The sequence below is a fragment of the Ochotona princeps genome, chromosome 4 (assembly GCF_030435755.1).
Source record: "Ochotona princeps isolate mOchPri1 chromosome 4, mOchPri1.hap1, whole genome shotgun sequence".
Classification (NCBI taxonomy): domain Eukaryota; kingdom Metazoa; phylum Chordata; class Mammalia; order Lagomorpha; family Ochotonidae; genus Ochotona; species Ochotona princeps.
The window spans coordinates 60,817,688-60,840,688 of record NC_080835.1 but is presented as its reverse complement, the minus strand read 5'-3'; the positions used below and the strand labels follow the sequence as shown (position 1 = coordinate 60,840,688).

The 23,001-nt window shown below is 39.7% G+C and overlaps 1 protein-coding gene across 5 annotated transcripts in view; it reads left to right on the top strand.

Annotated features, from left to right (window-relative positions):
- PRCP (prolylcarboxypeptidase) overlaps window positions 1-23,001 on the top strand; it is a 76,631-nt gene that overhangs the window by 42,894 nt on the left and 10,736 nt on the right. For all 5 annotated transcript variants that reach the window (XM_058663661.1, XM_058663662.1, XM_012928335.2 and 2 more), the window contains 6 exons: window positions 2,891-3,031; window positions 6,320-6,421; window positions 9,651-9,832; window positions 10,342-10,499; window positions 11,163-11,332; window positions 22,061-22,225. In XM_058663661.1, coding sequence (XP_058519644.1) covers window positions 2,891-3,031; window positions 6,320-6,421; window positions 9,651-9,832; window positions 10,342-10,499; window positions 11,163-11,332; window positions 22,061-22,225 — 918 coding nt within the window. The remainder of the gene's footprint in view (window positions 1-2,890; window positions 3,032-6,319; window positions 6,422-9,650; window positions 9,833-10,341; window positions 10,500-11,162; window positions 11,333-22,060; window positions 22,226-23,001) is intronic.

The window sequence follows — 23,001 nt, the reverse complement described above, 5'->3', positions numbered from 1 at the left end:
GTTTTTAGCAAGAATACATCAGAGATGATGTGTGTCTCCTGTTGTAGCCCCTGAAGCGCGCACAGTCCCTAGCTGCCGCATCAAGCAGGATGCTGTTGGTGAATGCTTCATGTGAAGGCTCTGGCAGCCTGACCCATCCTGTGTGTTTTTTCCTTTGTGACAGGAGAGCATTCTTTAAGGGATGACTTTTATGGGATGTTCATTTTCCGTTTACCCGTTCTCCTTATGCTTTTAATACTTTGCAAAGCCACGTTTCCATGTCTGTCGTTCTTTCTACATTAGTTGACACTTAGCTAAGCAGACTTCTTGATCATCTGCAACTACTTGCCAATGTGAGATAAAATTTCTGTTGGAAAGGCTGGTTAACTGTTGAGCTCTTTACTTTCTGACTTCCATTTCAAAGCAAGCAGTTGGTGTAATGGACATCTTAAGAGTAACAAATGAATTTTTCCTGCTTTCCTCTTTTGGCTGTTTCTAATGGGTTAATGGATTTTCATTAAATGAGTGTTTTAATTAATTATAATCATTATTCTTTTTGTGTTCAATTTATTAAAATATTAACCAATGACAGTCCTTGGTAGTTGCCTTCTGTGTCTGCCAAAAATAACTCTTAGTTTTTGAGTGCTTCCTTGCTTCTTGTCATTGTAAGATTTGTAGACTTATCTTGTAGTTTCCTTGTCCCAAGTGTCAACCAGTTAACTTCAGTAAACAGTCCTTGTCTTCTTTTTCTTTTAGTGGAAACTATATTAGACAGCAAACTCTTTGTACTTAGAATGCTGTTTTACTGGGGATGGCAATCTTTATAGACTTATCCTGTGGTCTATTTAGTTCTATTTTGATACTGAAAGTTTGCTACATGAAAATTCATATAGTAAGGGATATCCGTAGTTCAAAAAAAAAAAAAAAAAAAACCAACAACAACGATAGAATGGGGCCTGGCGCAGTAACCTAGCGCTAAAGTCCTTACCTTGCACGTGCCTGGATCCCGTATTGGCACCAGATCTAATCCTGGTGGAACCACTTCCCATCCAGCTCCCTGCTTGTGGCCTGGGAAAGCAATCAAGCACAGCCCAAAGCCTTAGGACCCTGTACCCACATGGGAGACCTGGAAGAGGATCCTGGCTCCTGGCTTCGGATTGATGCAGCTCTGGCCATTGTGGCTGCTTGGGGAGTGAATTAACGAATGGACAGTCTTCCTCTCTGTCTCTCCTCCTCTCTGTATATTCTACCTTCCAATAAAAATAAAATCAAACTTCAAAAAAGGAAAGAAAAAATGATAGAATGTGCTGTATAATGAAAAATTGCTGAGAGTAGATTTTAAGTGTTCTAATCATATGATAAGTGTACGAGGTAATGTTTATATTAATAATTAGCTATGCACAACACAGATTTCAAAACATCATGTTTTAGACTATAAATACAAATAGGTACAATTTTTTTCTTAAGATTTATTTATTTATTTTATTTATTTTTTTTTTTAAAGATTTTATTGTTATTGGAAAGCTGGATATACACAGAGGAGAAGAGACAGAGAGGAAGATCTTCCATCCGATGATTCACTCCCCAAGTGAGCCGCAACGGGCCGGTACGCTCCGATCCGATGCCGGGAACCAGGAACCTCTTCTGGGTCTCCCACGTGGGTGCAGGGTCCCAATGCATTGAGCCGTCCTCAACTGCTTTCCCAGGCCACAAGCAGGGAGCTGGATGGGAAGTGGAGCTGCTGGGATTAGAACCGGCGCCCATATGGGGTCCCGGGGCTTTCAAGGCGAGGACTTTAGCCGCTAGGCCACGCTGCCGGACCCGATTTATTTATTTTTTGTTTGTTTTTTATTAATTACATTGCATTATGTGGCACATTTTTATATGCACTGGGATTCCCCCCACCCTTCCCCAAACCCTCCCCCCACGGTGGATTGCTCCACCTTATTGCATTTCCATAGTTCAAATTCAGTTGAGATTCTTTCATTGAAGGTATCTACCAAGCATACAGTCCAGCATCTTATTGTCCTGGTAAGTTCAATAGTTTCTTGGTGAGACCATCTCTGGTCTGAAGGTAGAGCCGGCAGAGTATCATCCCAATCAATTAAAAGCCCCAACATAATATTTACAACCAATTACAACTTATGGCATTAATTGATATGGTATTGATTAACCAATATGTTAATAGGAAAATGCAGGTTCTCAACCACAACCTGTGATTTCTTCATAGACATTTCAACTTTGGTTTATATTCAACCGTGTTCTATACACCTTAAAATGGCTATAGATTGCCATTCAGCTGTCTCATGTCTATTTTAGTTTTAGCATTTAGCAGTTTATAGCATTGAAGCATGGTTTCTCTGAACCTGGCTGTTTTTTGGGTAGTCTAACTCTATAACAAGACATATGTCAACAGTTTAGGTGAACAGTTATAGGAGGGGTGTGCAGAGAAATCTTCAATACCCCAGTGAGGAGTAACTAATCTTTGTGTCCCACCCAGTGAGTTATAGGTGCATCCCCGCTGACCGTTTCCAAACAGGTACAATTTTTACCAATTGAAATTAGTTAAAAAAAAAACCAATGAGAAAAAAATAGCAAGTTCATATTTCTTTTAAAATTTGTATTCCAATTTTAATATTTTTGTATTTTGAAATGGCTCCCTGATTTTATAATTATATGTTTTCTTTTATTCTGACAATCTTGACTACTGGTAACAAACTACTTTATCTTATAATATAAAGAAAATAATTTAAAAATAACAATAGCAGTATTATTGTTCATAATACAGCCAAATAATCTTTAGTATTTCTTTTCATGATTTTTGTTACATAGGCAGATTTTAAAGGAATTGGTTACTTTTAGTTTGCTCTTATTTATTTTTCCTTTGAAATATGTCTTCCTTTTGTTCTAGGTTGACCACTTTGGGTTTACATTCATGAAAACTTTTAAGCAGCGGTACTTAGTAGCTGACAAACACTGGAGGCAAGATGGTGGAGTGATACTCTTTTACACTGGTAATGAAGGTGACATCGTCTGGTTTTGCAATAATACGGTATGTGCAAATTTGTGACATTCCAGGAATCAAGCAATTTGTCTTTTATAATGATAAACTGTAATAAAATGTTTCGTGGTCTCTAATCAAATATTACCATTTTAAATTGTAAAGTTTGTTTTAAAAATAAAAAATATATAGATTTGCAAATAATAGAGAAACAGCAGAAGTACATGAATGGGCAGTTAACAAAAGGATGGATGCAGGTAATAATAAATTACCAATGAAAAAATGAAATACTATTTTTAGCAGATTGAATTAAAACGTTTAATCTTAGACTGTTTTTGAGTGAGCAAGAACAGGTGATGCAGCGGATATAGAATAATATTGTGCATGTAGTTTGTTTTGATGAGTGATGTTTTGAAACACAGAAGAGGAATTTTTATGTTTGTTCCGTATTGTATTCTTAGAGTCCAAGACAATTAGTAGATGTTATGTAAGTTTTAGTAAAGACTTATTAAGTGAATAAATGAAAGAAACCTAAAGAAAACCTACTTGAATAGGAAAAAATATACAGATATAACTCTCAGGATGGGTAAAGGAAAAGTTGTAGCTGTGTTTTGGTTTGTTTTTCCTGGTTTTTTTTTTTTTTTTTTTGGTGAGGCTTAATAATAGTGCAGCTTACCTATGCATTTTCTTTTCCCTTTTATAATAATAATATTCAAATCTACTAGATTCAGATGGACATATGAAAAGAAAAGTTCTCTTCTGACTATCAATGTGGTAACTAATAAGTATCAACTCTCTGTCAGAAAGCTAGTCAGTGAATTGCCTTCGAGTGGGGAATGAATCATACTGTCTCCAGCACTGCTGTCCAGCTCAGTGCCTTGCGTTCAGGACAGCTCAGTAATTGCTGAGCTTTACTGATTTGAAAGTAAAAATATGAGTCCAGTTTTGTTATCGCATTCCTCATCTCTGATGTTTTGAAATGTTAAGAGTCTGCCTGTGATGGTTGAAGACAAGATAATTCCCGAAGAAAAGAGGTGCTAGAGATCAATGCCGTATGAAATCAGGACTTCCTTTCCCTCAGTTCCTGTGCTGTTATTCTGTGAAATGAAAGAAGCTGCCTTGTCATTTCTCTCTTCCCTGTGTGACTGCCCTTCTGTGTCAGAGTCAAGGATGACGTCTGCCTGGTGGCTTGCCCAGCTCCTGTTCTTTATTATGGGCAGGAAGGAGGGTCTGTCTCCACTAGGTCCCACTCTTCTGATGGGCAACACGGTAGGACTCAAGGCTTGTGTGAAGAGACAGTTAGAGGGAATTAGGTATGGTGATGGATGGTCCTCGCCCTTGGACACTGAAAGCAGGTGGGGAGAGATGCACTTGGAAGCAGATGTTGCAGTATTGAGTAATAGAGACCTCTGCATTGCACGGTGATACTCAGGAGGGAGTGATCAGCCCTGCCGGGTGGGACAAGCAGAGGGAGGGCACACTGAACTGAGTGTTGTAGGGTTTGTGGATAATGTCAGGACACCCATAGGTGCCTAAAAGGGAAAGTAGGGGTTACTGAAAGCATTGTGGATGTCAGGTTAGGTTCCCTATCTTCACATGTATGTATACCTCTTCTAGACTGAGTGAGCAAAAACATTTTGCGGTTCATATCTTTAGGTGCCTGTTTCTTTGCTTGTTTGAAGTTTTAATTAATTGAATCAACACATATGATGTGTTTTAAAATAGTGCTTGATACATTATAAGCACTCTGTTAACATTAGGCATTGTTACCTACTATTCATTTATTACAAAGATTTATAGTCCTGAGAAATTTATTTAGCATATTTATTTGTACTATTTTCTCGAATGCTGTAATTGCCTCTGAGTGGAAAGTTAATGTAGACATCTTTGGCCTTTTTTTTTTTAAGATTTATTTATTTTATTACAAAGTCAGATATACAGAGAGGAGGAGAGACAGAGAGGAAGATCTTCTGTCCGATGATTCACTCCCCAAGTGAGCTGCAACGGCCGGTGCTGCGCCGACCCGAAGCCGGGAACCTGGAACCTCTTCCGGGTCTCCCATGCGGGTGCAGTGTCCCAATGCATTGGGCCGTCCTCAACTGCTTTCCCAGGCCACAAGCAGGGAGCTGGATGGGAAGTGGAGCTGCTGGGATTAGAACCGGTGCCCATGTGGGATCCCGGGGCGTTCAAGGTGAGGACTTTAGCCACTAGGCCACGCCGCTGGGCCCATCTTTGGCCTTTTTTGAGAATATTTAGCTCACCATGGAATTTGATGATTTAAAAAAATGTTTTTCACATATTTGATAGTTACAGAAAGAGAGATATCCCATCCACTTGTTTGTACTTCAAATGGTTGTAGTAGACAGGGCTGGGCCAGTCTAAAGCCAGGAGCCTGTGTCTCCTGTGTGGGCTTCTGCATGGGTCTCCTGTGTGGATCTCCTGTGTGGGTCTCCTGTATGGATCTCCTGCGTGGATCTCCTGAGTGGGTATCCTGCGTGGGTCTCCTACGTGGGTCTCCTGCGTGGGTCTCCTGTGTGGACTCCTGTGTGAGTCTCCTGCGTGGGTCTCGTATCTCCTGTGTGGGTTTCCTGAGTGAGTCTCCTGCGTGGATCTCCTGTGTGGTTCTCCTGTGTAGGTCTCCTGAGTGGGTCTCCTATGTGATCTCCTGTGTGGGTTTCCTGCGTGGATCTCCTGCATGGTCTCCTGCGTGGATCTCCTGCGTGGGTTTCCTGTGTGGTCTCCTGTGTGGGCCTCCTGAGTGAGTCTCCTGCGTGGATCTCCTGTGTGGTTCTCCTGCGTAGGTCTCCTGAGTGGGTCGCCTGCGTGGGTCTCCTATGTGATCTCCTGTGTGGATCTCCTGCGTGGATCACCTACGTGGATCTCCTGCATGGGTCTCCTGCTTGGGTCTCAGGGGCTCAAGCAGTGGACCATTTGCAGCTGCTTTTCCTGATGCATTAGCAGGGAGCTGGGTTGGAGACGGAGCAGCCAGGACTTAAAGTCACGCTCACCTTGATGTCAGGATTGCAGGCAGCAACTTCCACTGAAGATTGTTTAGTGATCATATTGATTTTAGGGCTAGATTGTGAGAATAAGAAGTGTCCGGATGACCATAGACGAATAACTTGGGTTTATTTTTAATTTTTCTCTCTGAATCAGAATGAGAGTGATATTCAGCACTGAAACAGCAGTTATACCACTTATCTGTACAACAGGGAACATGTAATTTTTCAGAGAGCTCTTTTCGCTTCAATTTAATTTCTGTTTCATTTTCATGTGGTTTGCTGAAAGGTCCAGAGTTGGAATCGTAATTTTAACTGTGAGTTTGTGGACTCTTCCTAGGGGTTCATGTGGGATGTGGCTGAGGAGCTGAAAGCTATGTTGGTATTTGCTGAGCATCGCTACTATGGGGAATCTCTACCCTTTGGTGCCAACTCATTCAAGGTAAGTACACTTTTTACTCTTGGATGTCACAGTGTTTTCTTTTTCTTTTCAAGCTTAGAGCACTTTATAATTGTATATCCCATTGAAAAATAGCTTTAACTTGCTTGAAATCTGAATAATTTGCAATTTTTATATATAGTTTGAACATGTTGAGACTTTTAAAAAGGATTTATTTTATTTATTTGAAAAGCGGCATAGCGGAGGAAGAAAGAAAGGGTAGTGGATAAGAGGGAGAGATTGAGAGAGAGAGATCTCCCTTGGGTCATTCCCCAATGAGAGAGAGAGAGATGTTTCATCCCTTGGGTTATTCCCCTAGCAGCTTCCTGCTAAGGTGCCTGCCAAGGCAATGGAAGGCAGTCCTTGGGCCCCTCCCACACTTATGGGAGACCTGGATGGAGTTCCAGGATGCTGGTTTTGGCCTGACTCCTCTGATTGATGTCATCATTTGGGGAATAAACCAGCAGATAGAAGATCTCTGTATGTCTAATTGTTCTGTTCCAATGAACAATTGGTAGATCTCTCTGTAACTCTGCCTTTTAATAAGAAAGTAAATACATAAATCTTAAAGAGTATTTGTATGCAGCGTAATATTATTATTTTACATTCCACCAGCATACACATACCATGCTTTTGGAGAACTCTCAGTAAGAAAAATAAATTTGGTAATTTTCCAGGCTGCTGTTTTTTTTTTTCTTAAAGATTTATTTATGCTGGTTGAAAGTGAGACTTACACAGAAAGAGGGAGAGACAGAGAGACCTTCCATCTGCTGATCCACATGCCAAGTGACTGCAAAGTCCAGTGCTGGGCTGATCTAAGAGCTTCTTCTGATTGTCTCCCACATGGGTGCAGGGGCCCAAGGACTTGGACCATCCTCCACTGCTTTCCCAGGCCACTGGCTGGATTAGAAGCAGGGCAGCTGGAGCTTGAACAGATGCATGTCACCATAGGCAGAGAATTAGCATGCCACACCAGATGCCAGCCCCAGGTTGTTGCTTTCAAATGTGCTTTAATTTTTATTCTGATGTCTCGTATTATAAATTTTAAGAATGTCCATGTATTGTAAATGGAAAACAGAAAAATTTGCAGGTATCTGTTTTGCTGTATGGGAAGCTCTCTTGTTTTATGTATAAATATCTGGTTCAGGGAGTTGATAGGTCCTGGAACCTGTGGGAAGGCACCAGCTTGTTTCAGGTAGGAACATAGTCTTCGGGCCTGGCGAGATGGCTCAGCGGCTAAATCCTCAGCTTGCACACACTGGGATTCCATGTGAGTGCCGGTTCCTGTCCTAGCTACTCCACTTCCCTTCTAGCTCCTTGTTAATGGCCTGGGAGAACGGTAGAGGACGGTCCAAACACGGGACCTTGCACTCACGTGGGAGACCTGCAAGAGGCTCTAGGCTCCTGGCTTTGGATCCGCTCAGCTCTGGCTGTTTTAACTATTTGGGGAATGAACCAGTGGATGGAAGATCTTTCTGTCTCTCCATCTCTCTGCAATAAAAATAAAATAAATAGATATTTAATAATAATAATAGTAGTAGTGATAATAAAGAACACAACCCTCTACAGAGTCCCTGGGATTGATCCTCTTGTTAGCAGAATAGAGCTGAGGGCTCTTTTTGATATGTTTCTTTCTCTTCATTTGTTTGCAGAATTGTCAATAGCATGAGGGATTTTACAGATATTATGTAAAGATTAGAAAAACTTTGTAATGAACTGTCTATCATGCCATAAAAATTGAAAATAAAGAATAGTGACAGTATGAGACTAGGTTGGAAGTCTAAACATGCATCTGGGAGGAGGTGGTGGCTGAGGGAGTAGGTGAGGTCCATTTGGAAGAGGAATGAGAACCTGTGATGTAGTTATGTGGCTGAAGGAGTCAGAGTGGTGAGAGGCAAACAAGGTTTGAAAAGATTGGCCTGCCAGAGTTATGGCTGCCTTAGCTACCTATTGCTGTGTGACAAATGATCTCAAAGCTTACTAGCTTAAAACTACACCAAGTATTTATTGAATCAGTCTTTTGGTGGAGAGGTGAGAACTTAGGAATGGTGTGGCTGAATGAATGCTTCTGCTTTGGTGGATCTCATGAGAGTGTCCGTTGGTACTGCGGTCGTCTGAAGGCTTGGCTGCGGCTGGAAGACCCTTTCCCTGCACCTGGAGGATCCCTTGCTAGCGATGATGAGCTGGGGCTGCGTGTTGGTGAAGAGGCTTCACTCGCCTCCGGGGCTTCTTGAAAGGCCTACTGTTGGGTTCATGACATGGCAGCTAACTTCCCTCAATTTTGGCAGTCCTGGGGAGCAAGATGGAAGCTGCAGAGCCTTCTTGGGACCTTACCTTGGTAGTTACAGTTCTTCACTTTTGCCACAGTCTGCGCTTTAGAATTAGTCCCTAACTCTGGTTGAAGTCCCAGGGAGCAGAATTAGCTTTCACCTTCAAAGAAAGACATGTCAACAATTGCAGGTGTATTTTAGCAATACTTGGCTAGCCGTCTCAGTTGGGCAGAGCTCTCGTTGAGTTTCCCCTTCTTACACTGCAGTAGGAAAACTCTGCAGGCAGAAAATTAGACCATTATGGATCTCAGTTTGTGACTTTTCCTTGTCAGGATGCAGTCTTTTATTACCTCTTTTCCATGCAGTGCTTGAAAATATTTCCCCCCAATTATCATAGTATGTTTCAGTTGTTGAGAAAACTATCACAATATTTAATTTTTGTGGTGAGAAAGGATGCATTTTATTTTTACTGATGAGCCTCATCTCATCTATCCATTGAATCTAATTTATCTTTGCCTACATGATAGACGTTTTACACATGATTTTAACCAAAAGATCAAGAACCTATATGGTAGCCATTTTAAATGTGACAAGTTTTGAAACAGAAGTTGTAACAGTTACCTGTGAAGTTCCATTTTATATTCTATCATGTTTGCTATTACATATTATTATCTGACTTTTGTTTCTGTTAGTTCTACAACTTCAACATAGTCCATGGTAAAAATTATTTTTAAAAAATCACATTTGAATGCAGAACACATACTGTTCTTCCACAAATTTAAAATAATTTTTGGTAAGTTGTATGTACCAACATAGAAATTATTTAGAGCATTTTAGCTCAATTGCCAGAAATTCTTTTTGCAGAACAGCCTAGCTGACGGTGAGTCTTTTCTTGAACTGTGCTATGCCTATGTTGCTATTTTGTGCATATTTTTACTCAGATTCTTTGTTATTTTCTTTAGGATTCCAGATACTTGAATTTTCTAACATCAGAACAAGCTCTGGCTGATTTTGCAGAGTTAATCAAACACTTGAAAAGAACAATACCGGGAGCTGAAAATCAACCTGTCATTGCCATTGGGGGCTCTTATGGTGGCATGCTTGCAGCCTGGTTCAGGATGAAGTACCCTCATGTGGTAGTTGGGTGAGTGCATTTATGTTGAATTGAATGTGTCTTAGTGACTGTCAAGGCAAACTTAGAGGTTTGTTTTACTCCTATTTATTGTACTAAGGTTGCTAGTTCCTGTCCTATTAACAGCTGTGTTAAAACTAGAATTAGGGCCCAGCGCAGTGGTCTAGTGACTAAAGTACTCGCCTTGAACATGCCGGGATGCCATATGGGCTCCAGTTCTAATCCCAGCAGCCCTGCTTCCCATCCAGCTCCCTGTTTGTGGCCTTTTCCAGCACTTGGGCCCCTGCACCCATGTGGGAGACCCGGAAGAGACTCCAGCCTCCTGGCTTTGGATTGGTTCAGCTCCGGCCCGTGAGGCCACTTGGGGAGTGATTTAACGAATGGAAGATCCTCTCTGTCTCTCCTTCTCTCTGTGTATCTGACTTTTCAATAAAAAAGTGAAATAAATCTTTAAAAACAAACAAAAAACTGGAATTAGATGAGTTATATGTTTTTATTTCTTATTTCCTCTACCTGTCCAGAGCTCTTGCAGCTTCTGCCCCTATCTGGCAGTTTGAGGATTTGGTGTCTTGTGGGGAATTTATGAAGATCGTAACTACAGATTTTCGGAAAAGTAACCCAGGTTGTCCAGAGAGCATCCGCAGGTCTTGGGGTGTCATTGATCGCATCTCAAACACAAGTAAGCTTTAATTAAGAAAATGGAATTGTGTGAATTCTAACCTTTCATTTTAAGTGTAAAAATTGATACACTTGTATTTTACAGGTTAGCTTATGCAGAAAAGCACATAAATCAAAACATATAGCTTGGTGCATTTTCAAAGTGAGTGCCAAGTGAGACCCACATCAATGCCATCAGCATCTTAAAATTCCCTCTCATCCCTTTCTGTCGCTATACCTACACCTACACCTCCTCAGCTAACCACTATCCTTAATTCTAGAACAAGAGATTGGTTCTGCTTGTTTTGAATGTTTCAGTAGCTCAAATTGCATAAAATGTGTTTTCTAGCTGTCGCTTTATGTTGTTAGATGCATCATTTCTTTTGTTTAGCTATTGTTTATGCATTCTCATTCTGTAGTGTTCACGTTTATTTATTTCAGTAGTATTTAGAAAGGAGGAAATTCCAGAGTACTAATCCTGACATGCTCAATGAAGAAAGGCAACTTGTCTATCATGGGGTTATCCATTTGCTCTGAAAATATATTATTGAATGTTGTAAATACATTCTTGGAGGAGTGGTATAGAAAACTGAGTTTTCTGTAATGCTAAGTAAGCAATAAATATCTGTAAAACCTTCTTTAGACTAACACCTTCTATATGTCAATGTTGTGATTCTGTTTCCAGGCCATGGTTTGCAGTGGCTTACCAAAGCCCTTCACTTATGTGGTCCATTAACTTATCAAGACATCCCACATTTGAAAGAATGGATTTCTGAATCCTGGGTGAATCTGGCAATGGTGGATTATCCTTATGCATCTGACTTTTTACAGCCTTTGCCCGCATGGCCCATCAAGGTAACAGGAGAATGTTATCTCATCATTTTAAATAACACACTTCTGTTGTTTTCGTAGCATTCTCTGACTTCCAGCATCAAGAGAAAACCCCAGATATACAGGGAAAATCTATGGAGTTAATCAAATCTACCCTGCAGCCCTGGGTTCTGCTGATTTCTGGTCGTTTGACCTTGAGCATATTATCTAACTTTTTCATATATATGTGTGTATGTGTGTGTGTGTGTGTGTGTGTGTGTGTGTGTAGTCTAGATCTTTGAGCAGCCATTATCCTGGTCCTATGATGCAAAAAAAAAAAAGTCTTAAAAAAAAAGGAATTTTCCTCTTAGTTTTAAAAGCAAAAGTTGGCCAACTTGATGGTTAGATCAAGACTAAAATTAATTCTCTAGCTAGAATAGGTACTGAACATGATTAAATAGACATTTTGCTTAAGACCAGCAACTAGGGGCCAGCATCATGGCATAGCACGTTAAGCCGCTGCTCCTATGTGTGCCTATTCATGTCCTGTCTGCTCCATTCTAATTCTGCTCCCTACTAATGGCCTGGAAAAGCTGTGAATGATGGCTCAAGTACTTGGGCCACTGTGCCCATGTGACAGATCTGGAAGAAGCTTCTGGCTTGTGGCTGCAGATCGACTTAGCTCCGGCCATTGCAGCCTCTTGGGGAATGAAGCAACAGATGAAAGATCTCTGTCTCTCTTCCTCCATGTGAATCTGCCTTCCACATAAAAATAAATGAATACTAAAAAAAGCCTTAATAACAAAATTGGAACAAATATATTTTCCGCTAGAGTTATTTGTCTTCATGTAAAGATAGAATAACCATTGACAGTCTTGCCCTTAGGATGTAAGTAAGCATGCGTTGATTTAACTTGGACTTTTGACAACACAGAGTTCTTAAAAAGTGTACGTCTCTCATAATAAAATGTGAATCAAAATGTCATCAGTCCCACGTAGGCTCTACCTCTATGGATTCAGTTAGCCAGGGGTCAAAAAAATATTTGAAAAAAAAAATAAAAAGAATCTATGCTAAACATACAGACTTCTCTTGTTTCTTGTTTACATAGTATGTATGTAAATTTACATCGTATGTAAATTAGGTGTTATAAAGTATTCTGGAGACCAAATTATGTGAAGGATATATGCTAAAGTATGCACAGGATATATACCAAGGGCAAGCTGTCTTATATAATAAATTTGAGTATCCTTGAATGTTGATATCCATGGAGGGTCCAGGATCCTGAGGGACAAGTATAATAAGGAAAAAGTTAAATGTAAATAAGTTTCCATAAATGTCTGTGTGCTAATACTTCCTTGTCCTTTGGTATTGTTTTACTATTTACTAAGTACTCTCTCTTTTTTTAAAGATTTATTTATTTTTATTGGAAAAGCAGAGTTATAGAGGGAGATGGAAAGGCACAGAGAGGTCTTCCATCAGCCAAAACTGGGCTTTGAAGCCAGGAACCAGGAATTTCTTCCAGGTCTCCCACATGGGCGAAGGGGCTCAAGGACTTGGGTGAGCCTCCACTGCTTTCCCATAGCACAGACAGGGGGCTGGATCAGAAATGGAGCCAACAGGGCTTAGATCAGCCCCCATATGGGATGCTGGTGTAACAGGCCAAGGAATAGCATACTACACCACTGTGCTGGCTCCTACAAAGTACTGTGTTATGTGTGATCTCATTTGATCCTCAGAAAAGCACTTTGGGAAAACGTGGTATAATGCCATGTATATGTAGAAGGATGTAAAGCTCAGCTAAGAAGTGGTGGAAGTGGGATTTGGACTTGGGTGTACCCTTCTTCAGAGCCTGTGATCTGCCACATTGTGGTGGATTAGGAGGACACTGGTTTGAATATTTGAGTGGATCACTGCTCAGTGTAACAACTATCAAAAAAAAAAAAAAGCTGTTGGATTTAACTCTGTCCAAAGTGAGATTACATTTGCATCTTCGTTCCCACTTGAAGAACAGATGAGTTGTCAGATGATAAAAACATATGGGGAATTCCCTCATTATTTAGAACAGAGATTGGCAAATGATACATGTAAAGGGCTGTGTTTTAGGTTTAGTAGTCCATATGGGCTCTGTCACAATTGTTCAGCCATGCAGCTGCAGTGTGAAAATAATAATAGATGATACATAAACAAACGAGGATGTTTGTGTACAATAATACCTCATTTATAAAAGCAGGTAGACAGTGGGCTGCATTTGGCCGGAGGGCTATAGTTTGATGACTGATTGAGAAAATGAACCACAGAAATTCAGCTTTTTGATCCACCAAAATTTGGAACATTGAGAAGGACAGCTGACTTTGATTTTCTCCCCACTTCTTTAATATTCCTTTTGAGATATTGCTGTTGAGTCTTCCATGTAAATAAAAAAAATTTTTCTTTGCTCTGCTAAGCATTTGGACCAGTATTCAGATAATGTGTTCTCTATTTTTGAATCAGCACAACTCTTCTTTTAGTCTTTATGCATATATATTTATGTAATATTAGTTTATTTTTCAGGGAAGATAGCTGCCTCTTTCTCCTACCGTTTCTGTCTTTTGCCCAGAATTAGTTCTTGTTGTTCCTTTTTCAGTTATTTATTACCAAAGTTCTCCTTTCTCATGATAAAAGTATATTATGGAGTTCTTGATTATGTATAATGTATCTGTGATCCCGTTTCCTGCTTTCACTCAATCAAACATTGTTGTCTCTTGTCCCTTCAGTGAGGAACTTCCTTTACCTCTGTTCCCAATTTCGTCCCATCTGATTTTCGGAATTTTTCTGCTACGTGTTTCCCTCCCAAACTTTTAGCTTTGGATCACTTTCTTTCACTGTTCTTTCTTTCTGAGTCTCCTTTCTTGACCCCCCTCTCTGTTCTCCCAACCCCCTAATCCCTAGAACACTACCCAGTTGGGGATCACTCTTTCACTTGGATAGTTCCATTTACCCAAAATTCCTCCTCCCTCTGATACACTTCCTCCATTTTAAAGGGCTGACAAACAGCCGTCCTTTGCTGCGTCCCTAACTCAGGCTTAGGATGGTAAGATAATATGTAACAGTTGGGTTATGAAGAAAAGCAGGTGATTTCCAATTCTGCCTGGATCTTATACAGTTCTGAAGGATCCATGGGTAGCGACTAAATGCCATTTTCCGTGTCAATTCAAGTATCATTCTTTTTAATTTGTCTTTGGGCTTTTCACCCTCAGACTCTATTTGCTTTTGTTTACTGTTAACAGAGGCTGCAACATTCATGCAGAAATAATCATGGACTTGGCTGGTAAAATATAAGGAAGGCGAGAAAAGAGAAAGCAAACTCGTCATTTGACTGTCCCAGCTACATCTCTTTCAGCTTAAAGAACAGTTGTAAAGGATACTGTAGTTTGTTAAGTTTGCAGTCATTATTTTTAGTTGAGCATCCATCAAATATTTTAGCTTAGCCTTCTGAGCATGCGGAAAGTTTAGAGTGAAATAGTAAGACATAAGTTGGAAAAGCTCTTCCGTTTGTCTTGGTGTTTAATAATGTATGCGACCTCTCTGGGTGGTTTAAGCGGTTTAGGTGCATTCTATGAAAGGGAGCTTTTACTGACAAAACTAATGTGATTATCTGAGTGAGTGTGAGAGGGGTATTGAAGTCTTAGAGAAAGAGAATCTGTTAGAAAAGCTGAATGTATCTGCTTAATCCTTTCTCTAATGTGGATGGACTATGCTCTCTGAAAGGAGATTGATCTTTTTTTTTTAACCTATCTTTTAAAAAACTTTTTTCCTTGCCTCCCACTTTTCTTTCTTTTATTCAAAAGCTTATCCTCATAGGTTGGAACACTTAAAACTTTCAAACAAATCATTGTCTTTAGTTTTTTTTATATATGTTGGGGTCAGAGGGCAGAGCCTAAATATTTGGGTGTAGATCTGATGAGATTGTTACTGAAGTTGCCTGAATGTTGCACCGTCTCCACTGTTTCAATTCCCTTTAAACCAGAATTACTGAAGTAGACTTTCTAACGCTCTTTTTAAGTGTTTCCTGAAAGTTTACCTTTATTGAAAGAAACAGCGAATTATGCCTGTCCATTTCAAGTACTGATACTTGAACCTCATTTACTCTGCTACTTGACTGTTTTGTTTTTACTGTTGCATATGGAGCTTGGTAGACTCCAACTGACTCCAAACACAAAGAAAAGATAAGGAAATAGAAAAATAAATGGCCTGGTATGACCAGTATATGCTGTGTGTATATGTGTTAAAATGTTGCACTATAACCCCTAAAAATGTGCACATATTATTTGTTAGTCAAAAGTTTAAATAGTTTTAAAATACAAACATAAAATAAATTTTTAAATACAATTTTAAAAATGTTTTATGATTTTATATTGCTGCAAAACCTTTTTACTTTTTACCTAACACAAACAGAAAAATAGGAAGATATTGTAAGAATCAGAACATTTATTTAAAAAGTGAATGAGCATAAGATGACAGATATACTTAGGCAGCTTGTGTTGTAATTTTTCTTGCACATTAGCTTTCAACATTGAGAATATGTAGTGTAGTGTTTTAAGTGGAAGCTGCATTAGAATCTCAGCTGTGCCACCTGCTTGGCGTGTAACTTTGGACAAGTTTCATAACCTCTCTGTGCTGTTTCTTCATTTGCAAAATGGGGATGATAACAGTTACAATGCTTATTAGTACTGTTATATTTCACAGGCTCTTATGTATAGTTAGCACTAAATTGGTACTAGTTAGATAACAATATAATAATGTTATGAGAGAAGGAAAAACGTGGGCCCAATGCAGTAGCCTAGTGGTTAGGGTCCTCGTCTTGCATGTGCCGGTATCCCATGTGGGTACTGATTCACATCCCAGTGGTCCCTCTTCCCATCCAGCTCCCTGCTTGTGGCCTGGGAAAGCAGTCGAGGATGGCCCAAAGCCTTGGGACCCTGCACTCATGTGGGAGACCTGGAAGAGCCTCCTGGCCCCTGGCTCCTGGCTTTGGATTGACGCGGCTCTGGCCATTGTGGCTGCTTGCGGGGTGAATCAGTGGACACAAGATCTTCCTTTCTGTCTCTCCTCCTCTCTATATCTGAATTACCAATAAAAATAAATAAATCTCAGGGCCCGGCAGCGTGGCCTAGCGGCTAAAGTCCTCGCCTTGAAAGCCCCGGGATCCCATATGGGCACCGGTTCTCATCCCGGCAGCTCCACTTCCCATCCAGCTCCCTGCTTGTGGCCTGGGAAAGCAGTTGAGGACGGCCCAATGCATTGGGACACTGCACCCACGTGGGAGACCCGGAAGAGGTTCCAGGTTCCTGGCTTTGGATCGGCGTGCGCCGGCCTTTGCAGCTCACTTGGGGAGTGAATCATCGGATGGAAGATCTTCCTCTCTGTCTCTCCTCCTCTCTGTATATCTGGCTGTAATAAAATGAATAAATCTTTAAAAAAAAATAAATCTTGAAAAAGAAAGAGAAGGAAAACTTTAAAAAACTTAAAAAAATTTTTTTGAAAGGTAGAGAAACAGAGAGACACAGCTATCTTCCATCCACTGGTTCATTCACCAAGTATCTATAAACGCTAGAGCTGGGCCTGTCCGAAGCCAGCTGCCACGAGCTTCCTTTGGGTCTCTCCTGTGGGTACAGATGTCCAAGGACTTGGACTGTGTTCCCAGGCACGTTAGCAGGAAACTGGATTGAAAGTGGAGTAGCCAGGACTCTCATGCTGGTGCCACAGATGGTGGCTTTGCCTACTACATTGCAATGTTTTATGCCAGAAATCTATGGTTAAAATCTGAGTTTAGCATCTCTATACAGTTTTCTGATGTGTTATCTATAGTCAGAGTTCTCTGAGCTTGCTTTCTCCTCCCTGAAATGGAAATGGTCCTTCCGTATTGCTCCCTGGGCCATCATAGGGCAGATACCTGGCCTCAAGGAATTTCAGTTGTGTTGACCCTAGCAGTCCCAGTGGTTCTCATTCCAGTGCACTTATGGCATAAGTAGGAATGATAGTCCTTGTGTAGAAAGTGTTCAGAAGAAGCTGTTTGCCAGTGTCCACCAAAATAAGTAGAAACTAATGGTACAGGACTTCCTGGGTAATACGTATTTTGAGGATTTATGTATTTATTTGAAAGGCAGAGTAATAGGAAGAGACAATGAGAGAGAACTCCAGTCTGCTGGTTTACTCTCTAGTCACAACAGCTAATACCGGCCAGGCTGAAGGCAGGAACCATGAACTCCATCCTATTCCTATCCATCCTGTTCCTGGATGTTGACTGTTTTGAATGGAGGTGGTTTTCAGGGACTGTTTCCTTATCTGACTGGTTCACAGTCTTGGGTGACAATAATCAACAAGCCAAGTGCTTTGCCTCAACAAGATCTGCAGATTATCAGAGTTGAAATATTACCACAGATTGAACCAAATTTGCCAGTATTTGACTATGTTTGACTTGTAAATATGGTAAATTCATAATGATTGAGCTCAATTTTTACATATTTTATGTATCTACATCTTTGATAAAAGTGTGTAGATGTCTCCTAAAGCTTTGGAAGAAGCATGGGAGTAGTGCTGAGGTCTTGCTAGTTTTATTCAGTAATTACCAAAACTGTTAGGGAAGTACATACAAATTGATAGGCTGCAGGATGATATTTGAACTTACAGAATCTTGATTCAGAAAGGAACTTTATAACCACTCAAAAAATTTTCCCATTATAAGTTTGCAAATGTTTTAAAAAAAATTCCAATGATATTTTTCACGCCTCCTGTTAGACATACTAGTGAATTATAAACAGGTACTTCTTTACCATAAGGCAATTTGATATTTATTTCCTTTGAATCAGTAATCTCTCTGAATTTCTCCCAAGTAAACAGTTAAGGTTATAAAATAGCTCTTCAAAAAATTCAGTGAAAATATGTGTTATGAAAGAACTATACATCGATTTAAAAAATTTTTTCTTGCCGAGAAATAAACTTATCTGGGACAGGTGTTTAGCACACCAGTTAGGACACCCCTTATGATGCCAAATCCTGTATCTGCGGACCAGGGCTTGAGTCCTGATCCCCTTGGATTCCTGCATCCTGGGAGTCAACAGGTAATGACTCAAGTAATGGGTCCCTGTCATCCACACAGGAGACCTGGATGTCGTTGCCACCTCCTAGTTTCACCCTGACTCACCCTTGCTGTTGTTACAGGCACTTGGGCGAATCAACCAGTGGATAAGAGGTCTTTCTGGCTCTCCTGCCTTCCAAAACAAAAAACAAGCAAAACTACACCAAAAATAAGCTTCCCTTTTAGTTCCATTTTTGGACAAACTTTGTGAAATACCTCTGTCTGTAAAGATCTGACTGTAAGATATTCATTGTAGCTTTTTGTGAAAAGTTGGGAATGAAATAAATGACCAACTTTAGGGCTGCTTCCATTGTTCTTCAGTGTCCCATATCCCCACCTGGATTGCTCCCTTTGGATTTTCTGATGTGCATCAGCAACCTTCTTAAGGTGTGGAGCTCAGAATTGGACTGTGGACTCTACAGGTGATCTGACCTTACAGAGGACAGTGAAGATGGCTTGAATCTGGACATGGAATTTCTACCGCACAGGGCAAATTTCTGATCACGATGTTCTTTTTGTGTAACTGGGACTGGCAAAATCCAAACACTGTCAGCTGGTGCCGGTCTCCAGCCATGCTTGTGTCTTTCAAGGAGTGACAGTAACTGCTCTTTGCGGAGATGGCTATACATGGGGACTCCTTTTCTTTGGCTGACAGAGGCCCAGTGTTCTAGCTGTAAGAGGGGATCTGATGCCAGCATGTGAGTCACACTTACTTGCTAGCTGGTGTTCCTTTCTGAGTCTGTGGCCACTTACTACACATCAGTTCTTCCCCCTCCCCTGCCCCCTGCCCAGCTTGCATTGTCACCCTGCCTCATCTACCATGCTGGGCTTGAATGTATCTCTGCCTTTTGTGTATCTACTATAGTTTTGTGCTGCCTTTTGAGAAAACTGAGTCACCTGTTGGTGTCTGGAGTTAGGAAAGAATACCCACCAAGTGCTAGTGATACATTATATTAATAGATACCATGACTTGTTCTTGATTTCTGTATTATCTTGAGGATCTCTGAATTCTGTATTTCTTAGGGAAATTTTCTGAGAAAACTGCAATGCAAATGGTAGTTTTTTTTTTTTTTTTAATTTACCATGAGTAATCAAGCGCTGTCAAAATAAGTAAAGCCCTGTATGGTTGTTAAGTTTCTTCAACTTGCATTTCCTTATTGCTTTACACATGACAAATTTGTAAAGCTCTCTGTGTAGCCCGGTTTTGCTTCTTCATTTCTGTCACACAGCCTGTTGTACTTTATTTTTATAACTTCACATATTTTCAAATCATATACCATTATATGGACATCTTAATTTTTAATTTTTTCTTGCAATTAGCATTTCTAAGAACTTGGGGAAGTGATGTACACTCTGTATTCCTTTTGGAGAGTCACTTTGCTGGTGGACTTGTTAAAGACTTAGACAAGTCTTGACATCAAGAGAATTACTCATGTTTACTAACATAACACTTATTAAAAATTACTTGACAAGTACCAGTTAACATTCCATAAAAATGTTGTAAAAAATATAATTGAGGAGAATCATAGAAATTTCCCTGTAAATAATTTCCTCTTGCTTCTTCAAGTTTCCTCTTTCCTCTCCCAAGGATGTGTTGCTAAGAGCTGACCCAAAGCAGAACCGTGATGGGGCTGGTTTGCTTATGGCATCTTTCTTAGCTGCTTTCTCCTTGCCCTCCATTCTTGACTGGGAGCATGTCCCTGGTCCAGGTCTTGTTATTGCTGCTGCTCAGAATTCTTACAGAACTGGGGTAACTGGGTCCCTCTTCTCTGGCTGCTTCTCTGAACTTGTTTCTCTCATTTTGGTCAGAACTCACATCATGTGTGTTTATATATATTGGTTCCTCCCCCCCTCCGATGAAACGGGAAGGGAAAAGATCATTAGATTCATGTCAAAGCCTTGACTGGGAGGCAGTCTTAGTGTTATTTTCTTTGCCACTAGCATACCATGCGTTTTAACATAATGATTAAGATGAGTATCTCATAGCCAGAGACACCTGCAGACAAAATCTGTATTCTACCAGTTACTTGCTAGGTAACCTGACTAAAATGATTTAGCCTAAGAACTAGTTTCTTTTGTAATATAGTGGACAATATAGTGGAATTTTTGAAGTTTAGATTATGTTAAGGTTGTAAATCCAGTGCTTAATAATCTATGGCCATTATTGTCTTTATCAGTTTTGGTTCCTCTTCCTGTGATTTTTTTTTCTCCAAGTATTGTGTTATTAAAAATTATAAACCTATGAAAAAGTTAAAATAGGCAGAGTGAATAATAAAAATCTAGCTACCTAGCTTCTTTTTTAAAAAAAATTTATTTGCTACCTAGCTTCTATAAATAATATTTTGCTATTTTAACTTATCATGCATCCATTCATCTATCAATCCTTCTATCCATCCTTAAATCCATCTTAGATTTTAATTAATCCATTCATTATTTAGAAAATCAGAAATACACAGAGAGAGGGAAGGGCAGAGGTAGAGAGAGATCTTGAGTTCACAAGTTTATTTTCTGAATGGCAGCAATGGCAAGGGCTGGGCCAGGCCAAAACTAGAAGCCAGGAGGCGGGAGCTTCATCTGGGTCTCACAGGAGAGTGTAGGGACCCACATACTTGGGGGCATCTTTTGTTTTCCAAGGCGCATTATCAGGGACTGGGATTAGAAATCCATCAGGTGACTAGGACTTGAACCACTGCTCATATGGGTTGCCGGTGCTGCAAGCAATATTAGATTTGTAATACATTCCAAAGTATGTTGCAGACATCCTGTACTCATATATTTGTTTTAATGTAATAACTAGAATTCAGCATTTATTTGATTCTTCTTTTGTAGAGGTAAACTCTACAGTGAAATGCATACATTATACCATTTACTATATAGCCCAGACCTTATGAAGATACACAGTATTTCTCTTCTTCATAAAGTTCCGTGCTCCTGTTTAGTTAGTCTTAGCCTTCATTCATAACCCCTAAGTGTTGCTGCGATTTTTAGAGCTAGACTTCCAAGTCCTGATTATATGCTAGTGATAGAAATAGATGGGAGTTCTGCTTCCTATCATACCACAGACCTTTGAGTTTATGGTTTTTCCATAAGATTTTCAAATTTTGTGTCTTCACACAATTTTATTAATTCATTTAGTAGTTAGTTCCTAGATATTCTTGCTGAGTGCTAAGGGAAGTGTTCTGGAGGCAAATGCTACAGCAGAGCATTCAAGGAACTTGGATAAACAGATACAGGAAGAATACAATGGGGCTTTAAGTTGAGAGTGATTTGGCTCTTCCTGACTTGAGATAACAGGCAAGAATGGCCTCAGAAAAGAGAATGATATTTGAACCGAGTATTGGTTTTTCCAGGCATTGGTGCAGAGTGAGAATGGGGAAAGCATTCCAGGGGTAAAGTGGAAGGGAAGTGCTTGGTCTGGCAGGGAATGGCTTTACCAGGCTGGAGTAAAGGCTTCAAAGAGAAGCCTGGAATGGTAGATGGAAGGGCCTTTGCATTCCACACAAGTGACTTTGATTTATTTCTGTAACCTGGGAAGTAATTATTACGTGATACACTTAAAAGCTTAAGTGTTTAATGATCAAAAACATTTTTTGTGTTATTAAACAGCACTTGCATATTTATATTCTGATTCTTTGTTTATCTCTTAAAAATGAAAGGTAGTGTGCCAGTATTTGAAAGATCCCAATGTATCCGATTCACGGCTGCTACAGAATATTTTCCAAGCTCTGAATGTATATCACAATTATTCAGGACAGGCAAAATGCCTGAATATTTCAGAGACAGCAACCAGCAATCTCGGATCCCTGGGCTGGAGCTATCAGGTAAGTGTGAATCTATAATTTCTCCAAGTGAAGTTTTTTTCCGCTGATAAAAATTGTTCTGTAATAGATAGTAACCAAGATTTTACTCACTTTCACTGAAGAGAATTCTGGGCTCTGTTATTTTACATGGCAAGAACCCAAACAGATTTCTTTATATCTTCTCTTGTGTATTTAGTCAACACCAAATATCTTTTAATTTCATTTTTCCACAAACTTTTTGACATACATTCATATATTTTGAGTGCCCACTATGTGGCTGACACTTTTCTTGGCTTCAAAGATACAATCAATAATAAATAAAAGGTGATCTTTTTTTTTACAGTGTATTTTTTACAGTGTATATTTGCAAATATACACTGATGAGAAAGATAACTAGTTAAATTAATATTGTAATAGATCTTGGTAAGTCTTACAAAAGAAACATTTTTGCGGAAACAAATCAGAAGGAGTGTTTAGATACTTACCGATCTTATAAAGGAAGCTTTCTGATTGGAATATATATACAAGAAGGAGTGTTTAACTTGGTCCTCTATGCTTCTGTTCCTTCATTCATATAATGGGGCTAATAGTAATATATTCCAGAGTTGTTGTAAGGGTTAAATGTGATGCTATAAAATAAAGAAGTTTACAAAGAAAACCAGATAGTCCTAATTTCTGTGACTTTTCAGTGAATCCTTTGTATGGGTAGGTGACAAAAAATTATGTGGTATTAAAGTAGTTCTGAAACTAAATTGCTTGAATTAAAACCCTCGTTTTGCTATTAATTAGCTGTATAA